The 11,140-nt window shown below is 45.4% G+C and overlaps 1 protein-coding gene across 1 annotated transcript in view; it reads left to right on the forward strand.

Annotated features, from left to right (window-relative positions):
- LOC111151404 (solute carrier family 7 member 14) overlaps positions 1–10,815 on the forward strand; it is a 50,463-nt gene extending 39,648 nt beyond the window's left edge. The window contains exon 7 of the mRNA XM_022509405.1: positions 10,271–10,815. Coding sequence (XP_022365113.1) covers positions 10,271–10,593 — 323 coding nt within the window. The 3' untranslated portion in view covers positions 10,594–10,815. The remainder of the gene's footprint in view (positions 1–10,270) is intronic.
- Positions 10,816–11,140: the final 325 nt, after the last annotated feature.

Below are 11,140 nucleotides of genomic sequence, written 5' to 3' on the forward strand. Positions count from 1 at the left end.
TCTCCATTTAAACATATTTCTGTTGGAACATGTAGCTAACCAATGGAAAGATTTGACTGAAGAAGGGAGAAATGTTTCACTCATGTATTTGTCAAATGACTGAAGGCATAGACATGAAGACACAGGCATTCATTCCTAGAGTGTTAAAGCTGGAAGGGACCTTCACTATCTAGTACAATATTACCCACAGGGTGGTGACCAGTCTATTGGTAATATTTGGGCTGATTTTAGAGAGTCTAGGAATGAACTTTTTTGAGTTTTTAAAAATATTACATAGTTATTACACATTTTCACACATACTAGAAAAAATATATTTGCTCACATCAACCTGGTAATTATTTTTAAATTTAAAATGAGTCAAATTAAAGAAAAAAACATCAGTACTAGTACAGGTGCCATGATTCATAGTAATAATTAACACTTAATATAGCCCTTAGCACATACCAGCCATTATGCAAAGACTTTCCTCACATTAACGTATGTAACCCTCAAAATGACCTTCATTTTACAGATGAGGAAGCTGAGACATTTGACTGAGGTCACATTGCTAGAATTTGGTAAAGCCAAAATTAGCAGTCAGGTGGTGTGGGTCCAGGGATCGTGACCACAGCCACTGTACTAAGTACGTGGTATAGAAATAATGGAAGTTGGAGAAACACCAACATCATCTATCCCTCCCCACTTCTCCATCTCTCAGATTTACAGATGACAAAACTAAACTTCCAAAAAGTTAAATAACATGCTCAAGGTCAACAGGAATAATGGGAAGCTCTTCACAGGGCTATTACTAAAACCCAATGTCTCCACGCTCAGCTCTGCACCTGGTACCGCCCCACCACAGTGCCCCTGAGCATCCTCCGTATTGGAGCAGAAAGTTTGATATGTAGTTCCTGCAGATTAACGTCTAACATCAGGGCTGACTCCGCAGGTGCACAACCTCTGCACACAGGGCCCCACATTTGGTCTAATGCACTGCTGCTGCTGCTTCCTTGAATTCTTACCAAATTTTTTTCTTCTTAACTTTTTCACAAGAGGCTCTATGATTTCATTTTACACTGGGGCCCACAAATTAATTACATTACCAGTTCTGCATTGTATCTGTGGTTTCTGGAGCACCAGAGGCATTTTGCAAAAGTGGTAAGGTGGTGGGGATCCTTGCCTTTGGAATTAAACCACCCAGGTTCAAATCACAGCTCTGCCACCTCTGTGTCTTGTGACCTTGGGAAGTTCACTTAGCTCCTCTGTGTTTCAGTTTACTCATCTGTAAAAATGCAAATAATTCACTAGTCTTGATCTGGTTGCTCTTTGAGGCTTAGATAAGAAAAGGGGTGCCTGGGTGGCTCAGTTGGTCAAGCATCCGACACTTGATCTCAGCTAGTCTCAGGGTTGTGATCTCAGGGTTGTGAGGTCAAGCCCTGCACCGGGCCCCATGCTGGGTGTGGAATCTGCTTGGGAGTCTCTCTCTCCCACTCCCTCTGCCCCTCCCTGCCTCTCCCCTCCTAAAAAAATAATAATAATAATTAATTAAAATTTTAAAAGAATATATTGGGGAAAGTGATACAGATTATTTCTCTCCTGCCCTTCTTTTTAAAATCTAAAATGATTCATTGTCCTCCAGACTAGCTATCACATGCCAAAGTACAGCATGAACCTGTTCAGACTCAGGTTGCCCTCCCAGTTATCAGGCAGAAGAAAACTCCCAGAGAGCCTTTTGCAATCTTGCTGATAGCATAAACTTCAAACCTGTTCCAGAAACGGATACTCCCTGACATGGGAGGAAGTCACCCTGCAGCCTGGGAATGCCCAGAGGGCACAGGAGCTCACAGCTCAACAAGCGCCCAGCTGCTAGCCACCAATTTCCTTAGCATCATGGTCTTTGAAGACTGGTACACGAGTAAGCTTTCCCTAAAACAAAAATTCGCAATCTCAACTACACAGCAGAATTGCCTGACTGCTGAAATATTCTGTGCCCAGGATCCCCGCCTCAGAGAATGTCTCAAGTACTGGGCATTTTTTAAGGCTCCCCAGGTAATCATGAGCAGTCAGGTTTAAAATGATCTAGAACAGTGCTTCTCAGAGTTGGGTCCCCGACCAACAGCATCAGTATTACCTGGGAACTAGTTAGAAATGAGATTTTGAACTCTACCCCAGACCTACCAAGTCAGAATCTCTGAGAGCAATTTAGGTTTTAACAAACCCTACAGAGTATTCTGATGTATGCTCAAATGTGAGAACCACTGACCCAGAGAGAAAAATAAGAAGATAATTAGTAAGCAGGGTAGATAATTTAATTACAAAAACTCCCTGTTTTCCAAAAACAAATTTTACCCATATAAAATATATCTATCCCACAACCCCATATTGGCTTATAAAATTTTCAGTGCTCTCATAGAACAAAGATTCCATCTCTAAATTTCTGAGTCTCCAAAATGTCAGATTTTTCTTCCTAATTTCTCTATTCATAGTATAACTTTCCTGGGGAGAACAGAAGAGATATTTTTAAATGGAACTTCTTATGAAACAGCAGCTACTTTTTAAAAAGATTTACATGGTTGAGCTGAGTCATAACTTGATAATCTTCTTGGGCACATTTTTTTTTTAAACCAGGCTTCTCTAAATGAATCTTAATTACAACATTTTTCTAACAATGTTTTGCTAAGCTTTTGACCTTCAGATGAGCACGACTCATAGAATAAAATAAGGCACAAGTCCCAACAAGATTACTCAGCACTTGTTTCTTTTCCTTCAGACAAGAGGAATAACACACATAGCAAATGTTTGATAATCCCAACAAAATGAGCACAGAGAAGCCTGAGTTTTCCTTTCTTCTTAGCGGATGTGGTTTTGTAAAAGAACACCTCAAGGGGTTGGGCAGAGTCTCAGGGAGTCTGAAGCTAGCGGCAACCAGTGATGACACTACTCAGTGGCACTTTCCAGCTCTACGGTTCCCTGTGGGACTTTGTTAGAAAGTAGCCATCTGGTAGACCAGCTCATGGGCCCCCTCACCCCAAGGGCTGCCAAGTTCTTGCCTGCATTTTTTCAGCCCCTCTGAGAAAGCAAATTCTTGTCTATAGATTTAGAGAACAGACAGTGATTTGGCAATGAACCTCATAAATCTTGTACTAAGACATAATTTCCAAAGAGAAGACACACCTATGGTCTTTACCTTTGCTATCATTTGAAAATCCTTTTGGAAATGGACTCAAAGCAGCCGTTGTCATGAAGGGAAGAAGAGGAAGGAAGGGGGTTGTGAACTGGGGGCAGAAGGCATCAAGACAAATCAACTCCTGAGAATGTGTCCCATAAATAAGCTTGAAACTCTCCCTGTAGGCAGAGGAGAAAACAATTGGCAACTTCACCAAATAAATGATGCTCAAAGGGGGAAAAAAAAAATAATGAAGGCCAGGATGAGGATGGTAACATAGCCAGTGCAACTGGGAGTGTGGAGGGGATCCCGCTACAGTCCAGGCTGTGTGCTGGACGGGGCTGTGCACGGAGGAGAGGGCCTGGGGATCCCATGGCTCTACGCCCAGTGGCAGTTGCAGGGGTGGCTCTCCTTTGAGACAAAGGAATGAAGGAGAGGGGACCTTGGCAGAGACAAAGGTCCTGGAGCAGGTGTGTGCAGCGTGCCTGGGACACAGAGCCATGACACAGTGAGCCCTGGGCATCTTTCCCTCAACATCACATTTATAAGATTCATCCACACTGTTGCTTGTGGTTAAGTTGTTCCTTCTCCTTGCCTGGGCAAGCCTTCCCTCGTGAGAATAATACACCGTTCTCATGCTCATGGACATTTAGCTGGCTTCCAGTCTGGGGCTCTTACAAATGGAGCTGCTGTGAACATTCTTGTACATGGTGTTTGGTGGACACGTGGGGTTTCTGTGGAGTTAGAAGCAGAATTGCTGGCTTGGATTACTGGGTTTTTAAAATATTCCTTTACAAGCTTGTATTCTGTCTCCTGGCCATTCCAGCCCCTCAAATAAAAAAAGGGTCCCCAGTTCCATTTTGCAGATGGGAGACTGAGGCATAAAGTCATGTGACTTTATATTTGATCTGTGGCAGAGCCAGGGAGAGAATCTCCAGCGCCCCCCAAACCCCCATTCAATCCGAGCCTGCTCCTCCTGGCCACACCAAACTAAACAAACCTTATTGTTATTCTAATCAACAGGGCTTGTGGCGGTATTTTAAAAACTAAACAGCAAAGTGGGAGTTGGTAGGGATTGCAGCGGGTGGGGAGGACACCTTCTCATTACCATCCCGTCTTCCTTTCCGCACTGGCAAATGTCTGTTTTGGAAAGCTGATCCCGGGGTAGTAAAAATAAAAAACGCTCTGCGCATAACAAAGTGCCTTCAGTTATCTGCAGCGGGCAGGGCTTCCTGCTGGAAAGTGAGCCCCAGGAAGAGGCTGCTCCACCCAGCCCAAGGTCAGGTGGCCCTCCTCCTCTGGCCGCTGAGCCTGTGACTGCCTACAGAGGACAGGAAGCTCCCAGGGGACTCTGGAGATCAGGCAGCTGCTCCTCAGCCAGAGTTCGGGCCAGTGGGGGTTAGAAATCTGCTGTTACCGTCCATCTCCAGGTCCCCGGGCTCTGTGCAGAGCTGAGCTTTTGTTCAAGGCGTTCCCCCATATGATCCAGAGATACCTCCCCCCTCCTCCCAACCCTCTCACTTTTAGATTTGGGGTCATTTACTTAATTTGCCCAGGTGGATCCACACAAGCAGAGTAAATGGGTGAGTTGCCCCCCGATGCTCAGGGATCCCAGCTTCTGAAAGCAAACCTGGCATTTCTAACCCTTCCTGGAGGTGCCTGGATGGGTTGGGAAGGGCCATCAGTTTAGACTCAGGAGATGGAAGCTCCAGCACCATTTCAGTCACTGATTTATTAAACAGGTCTTAACCTCTCTGGGATGATCGATGAGAAAGGACTTTTTTACAAAGGGTTTTACGATCACAGAGTGTTCTACCACATAAAGAAAGCCCATTAAATTGCCAAAGTCATGATTCTTCATCTTGTCTAGCCTGAGTCTCTCTTGGGCACATTCTCCATCAGGGAATATCTGTCTGGAAGAAAAGCCAAGGCCTCCTTTCAGATATTTCCCTTCACTGCAAACAGCCTTTCACTAGACTCATTGCCATTACCTAGGAGCAGGCCTGGCATTCGGCCCGTGTGCCTGGAGAACAACCATGTCTGTTTTTCAAATACTGAAACCCTTCTGTGCCTACTGCTAACTAGTGGGTGCCCTACATCTCTGCTCTCCCTAACTCAACAACTCAAAAAAATAACTCCAGCCCAGCTGGAGGATCTCCAAGACCCCCTACAACACAAAAGCTAATTCCCTTCTGATTTTTAACACCACACGTGCCTTTCATGTATTAGAGCTAGAAGATGTAGAACTACAAAGCAACGGAGCTGAGTTTTTGAGGAACAGCAGGATTAAATATGCAAATATCAGTTAGCCTTCTCATTCTTGAGGCTTGGTTCCAAATGACTTCTGCTTATGCGGAAAGCAAATCCTATCTGAAAAGTAAAACTTTGCCATCTGTAAGGGTTTATGAAAGAACATGATGCCCGTCCCAGTGACAAATGACAGTGCCCAAAAACTATATGAAGCAGTAATAGCATCATTGGCGTGAATCTATAGTCTCATAAAGTGAAGAATTTTTCCCTACGTGCTTAATAATTCATGGAAATTTCAATAATTCTGGATACCAGAAGTTATTAAGGAATTATTATCAGTGTTTAGATGTGATAATGATACTAAGTTTTTAAGTCTATTTTAAAGATACATACTTAATTATTTACAGATGGAGCATAGGATGGAAAGGATTTGTTTCCAAATGATCTAAAAACAAGGACTCAGTGGGGTGGGTGTCAGGAGGAAGCTAGTGATGAGTATTTGAGCTTCTTTATACTACTCTCTCCACTTTGGTACACGTTTGGAATTCTTCAAACTAAAAATCCAAGCAAATTGTTTTCAATCAGTCTATCCCCCATGGCCACCCCTGGTAGGTGAGATACACCCTGGATGGGGACCCGGGGAGCCCCTAAGAACTCACAGTCCCAACACCATCCGTGTTGCTGTGGAAAATCTTATTTTGTCCTATGCCCCCATTTCCTGTCTCTGAGACGTATGTAATCCTAACCTCCCCACTCCCTGCCCCCACACACACACTCACACACTCTCACACTCACACTCACATGCACATTCCCAAACAGGCTGCAAGGAATCTAAACAAGATAACGTGTATAATGTTTTGAACTCCTTGGGAGAAAGATACAACATAAATCACGCATCATGAGGACCTCAGCACCCAGAAGTGTTGTGTGAAGTTCGGTTTAGATGATTCAGAATTCCCAGAATCCCCACAGATTTTTCAGAAACTACCTCATGCTTAGTTTTCTAAGCCAACTGAAGAAAGAAAAAAAAAAAAAGGAGCAGAAACAAAACACCCTGCTGCTACACAGGAGGCTTTTAGCAGCTCTGTTTACTCCTCCGACACAAAGCCTTTGTTTATGTGTGACAGATGGTCGTCCATGCTTGTCTCCTCACTCTCTCTACCTCCCTTCCACCCTCCCTCCCTCACTTCATTTGATCCCCTCTGCTGCTTTGTGCCCCTCCATTTTGCCTTTTCTCCAATCCTTGGTGCCTTACACCACTTTCCTTGAACTTACTCAAGGGCCAACAAGAAGTGTCAGGCAGAATGCCAGTCCTTTGCCCGGGCTGACCGTTGGCTGCGTGGCTTCCACCAGGCTGCGTGCACACAGTCACTTCTTGGTTCAGAGCACTCGTGTTTGAAATATATATATATATATTTTTTTTTTTTTTTAATTTATTTACTTGAGATCGAGAGAAAGAGAGCATGGTGGAGAGAGGCAGAGGGAGAGACTCAGGCAGGCTCCCCACTGAGCACGGAGCCCGACGCCGGGCTCCATCCCCCCGACCCTGAGATCATGACCTGAGCCAAAACCAGAGTCAGACGCTCAGTCAACTGCGCCCCCTGGGCGCCCCGAAATATATTTGTAAAGACAAAATAACACCTTTGAAATTATAGGAGGCTCAGAGCAAACATTAAAAGGCCCATAAATACTTACACGACAGATTTCCATGGGTTGCTTTTTCAAAGTAATCATAGTCAGTGCATTCAGGAGCACACATGTTCCTCCGGACGCCATCATTCCCAAAGAACAAAGAACGAATGTAGCCATAACCCCTTACTCAGTGCATACTGTGATAAGCATAGTCGGTAAGCCGGCCGGCGGAGCGCAGGTGTGAAGGACTGGGCTTACAAGACTCTTCTCTCTCTCCATGCGAATGCTGTTTCGGCCCTCAGCCTGCTTCTTTTTTTGTAAAATGAAGGTACTGAAACAGATCTAGAGACTCTTTCCAACTCTAAATATCTAGGATTCTATGAGGCTCTTAGAGAATTTCCATAAATCAGTCTACCTGACACCACCACACCTGGTGGGGCAGGGGAAGATCTGTCAGAATAGATGTCAGACCATGTGGAATGACGACCTGTGTGATGGCAGAGCAGAGAGCTGAGAGGCAAAGGCGAAAGAAAAGAAAGGGTATTAGGTTCAGTAAGGAAATAACTCACTTATAAATAGGGTCTGAGAAGGGGATCAGATGGAAAGAATTGATATAATAGAGACAAAGCAGGAATCGGAGGCAGGATTCGACCCCTGCCTCAATGCCTACGAGAAAAGATAGCAAAACAGCAAAAATGGGCAAAAAGAGCTGTGTGCCTGTTGATCCCACCTGGTCTCCTGAAATTTATTCTCAGGTCTCAGACACGCTTCCAACAGAGGCATTCTCCAACCAGGAACATACTGTCCCTTTTAGAAGGGACCTTAACTTGATGCCTTGTCCTACACAAGGGTAATAACTATCGCCCATGGCTACTCCCCCCCCCCACCCCCCCACACACACAAGAAAGAGTAAAGATCCATGTTCAGAAAAATGAAGTCGCTATTTGAGAGTAGCTACATCTGCAAATGATTAACTCTAGGATTTATTACCAATTAGGACTATAAATCTCTGCTTTCTTTGGCTCCTGGAAAGTTGATTTCACTGGGGGATGGGGCAGGGGGTAAGGAGAAAAGTCATTTGAAACAGAGAGGGAGAAATCCAAGTTGAAAAAGACCCACTTCAAATTCAAAAGGAGCAGGATTTTTCAGGCACCAAAGAGGAAAACAGAACAGAACGTGACCTTGTGGTTCTGAGCAAACAGCCCTGCAGATGCCTGCAGGGTTAGCAAAGTCAAAGGAATGGGTGCCACTCAGAAGAGGGATTCTGGGGTTTGGAAGGGAGTTGTGTAACTGAGTGGCATCCAGTGGCCAAGCCCTAATATGGCCAGTGTAGGCAACAGAGTACAGGTCTCAGGAGCTTTATGCTCCTGGTCTGAAGGAGTCCCAGTCTTGGCTGCCCATTGGACTCACCTGTGAAACTTTAAAACATACCCATGCTAAGCAAAATAAGTCGATCAGAGAAAGACAATTATGTCTCTCTGATATGATCTCTCTGATATGAGGAATTTGAGGGGGGGGGGTCATGGGGGTTAGGGAGGGAAAAAATGAAACAAGATAGGATCAGGAGGGAGACAAACCATAAGAGACTCCTAATCCCAGGAAACAAACCGAGGGCTGCTGGGGGGTCGGGGGGTAGGGATAGGGTGGCTGGGTGATGGACATTGGGGAGGGTATGTGCTATTGTGAGTGCTGTGAACTGTGTAAGACTGATGATTCACAGACCTGTACCCCTGGGGCAAATAATACATTATATGTTAATTTAAAAAATAAAAGATATAATGAAGAGAAAAAAAAAATAACCATACCTATGCTTTGATCACACGGCAGACCCATTAAATTAGAATCTCTAAGGGTGGGGCTTAGGTGTAAGGGCGGTTCAAAAACTCCCCAGGTGGCCCTCCAGCTGAAGTCAGAGAGAAAGCACTGCTTACCCATTTCATCCTCATGGCAACCCCATGTCATAGGTGCAGTGACTATCATGAAGAGAAAATGAGGCACAAAGAAGCTAAGTAACTGGTCCAGAGTTACATGGCTAATAGTGATGGAGGCAGGATTTGAACCCAGGGCTCACACTCTTAATCATCATGCCCTATGACCCCCCCAAGGCTATGAGTCTCAGCTATTTCAAACTCTGAGCCTCCGTGAGCTTTTCAAGATAGAAAATGGGGGTTGTCGAACAATTTTTTAATATTTATTTATTTATTTATTTTGAGAGAGAGAAAGAGAGCATGAGCAGTGGGGCAGAGGGAGAAGCAGAGAGAATCCCAAGCAGACTCCAAGCTGAGTGGACCCTGAGATCAGCATCCAAGTGGAAACCAAGAGCTGGATGTTTAATGGACTGCCCCACCCAAGCGCCCCTCAAACTATTTTTATACTTAATTACAGAAAAATTATAATAGAAATGAAACATTAACCCTAATTAATGTTCCATATTGCCTAGGAAAACAAGTTTCTTCTCTTGGCCTGGAATGACATCAGCTAAGGAGGTTGCACTGGAAATTTCATGCTCATCAGAAGTTCTCATTCATTCATTCATTCATTCAACAAAGACTAAGTGCCAGTTTTTCGCAGAGTCTCAAAATAGAAGCACCCTGGGCAGATAATCACACAGTAGGCGTTCCAAGGGCCCTAACAGTGGCAGGCAGCAGACCCTTTGAGAGCGAACAGCTCTGAATGGCAGTGATACAATACTCCTTTGGTGAGTGAAAAATGGCGAAGTAAACCATGGGGCAGTATATGTGCACTGCTGGGTGGGGAGATAAAAGATGGCGTCCCTAACCGGGGCGTGGGGTAATAAAACGCTACAAGAAGGTTGGGGAGACACTGTGGGTGATTCACAAATATTTAAGTAGGGGCGGAAAATGCAAATTCCTAGTTGGCACCTGCATGAGTGTAGTGATACAGGGAGGTGGGGACAGAGGTGACTAAAGAGTCCACATTCTGTCTAAAGAGGCAGCTAGAGCTCGCCTCCCATCACACCTGCCATATAGGGCTGTGGGAGTAGGGTCGTGAGACCCTCTGACTTTTTTAGGGGAAGCTGTAAATACGGGTTGCTTCACGCCAGACAGCCCAGTTTTTTTAAATGACACTTAGCTCGAGTCTCTTCCAGACACCATGTAGACCAAAGAAAACACATCCACCGCGGACTCCGCTTTCACCACTGAGCACCCCCTGCCCCGCCCCGCTGGTCCCGTGGATCCCCAGAGCAACTGCTTACGGGCCTGTGCCTCTCCCTCCCTGCAGGTATGCTCATTTACTTCGGGTACGGCATCTGGAACAGCACCCTGGAAATCAGCGCGCGCGAAGAAGCCCTGCACCAGAGCACGTACCAGCGCTACGACGTGGACGACCCCTTCTCGGTGGAGGAGGGCTTCTCCTACGCCACGGAAGGCGAGAGCCAGGAGAACTGGGGCGGGCCGGGGGAAGACAAAGGCTTCTATTACCAGCAGATGTCAGATGCCAAGGCCAACACCCGGACAAGTAGCAAAGCGAAGAGCAAAAGCAAACACAAACAGAACTCAGAGGCCCTGATTGCAAATGATGAGTTAGATTACTCTCCCGAGTAGGAGTAAACACACAAGAAACGTGTAGAAACGGTGGTGATTCCTTTTCAGTAACTTAAACCGTGGGCTAGAGGATGAAAACATTTTTGGCTCTCATTTCAAAAATCCAGCCTTCCCCAGAGTCAGTCCCCAGTCATAGCCTGTCATTTGCTAGTTTTGCTCTTCCGGATAGTTCTGTCGAAGAGTTTAACCTGGGTTTCATCACTGATCCCCTTGTTTAAAAAAAAAAAAAAAGAAGAAGAAGCTAAACCAGAGGCTGCAAGAAATTCTGTCTTAGGTGTGACCATCAGAGCTGATGGCAGCAAGTGTTTCCTAGTCCTTTGCTTTGCTGGTTGAATCTTTTTGCTTCTTATGGAGACCCCAGAAGCAAGGGGCTCACTTTGGGAGCCACCCTGAGGCTGCAGCTCCTCCTGGAGATGTGCCAAAACAGGCGGGTGTGGGTGTGGGCAGGTGGACCTGGGCACTTTCTCAGCAAGAAACGCTCGGTCTGAAATCTCACGAAAACGAATTCATGGAGAAGACACAGGCTTCTTTTTATTCACCAAGGTTC

This window comes from Enhydra lutris, unplaced genomic scaffold (assembly GCF_002288905.1).
Source record: "Enhydra lutris kenyoni isolate GAN:26980312 unplaced genomic scaffold, ASM228890v2 scaffoldscaffold2, whole genome shotgun sequence".
Lineage (NCBI taxonomy): Eukaryota > Metazoa > Chordata > Mammalia > Carnivora > Mustelidae > Enhydra > Enhydra lutris.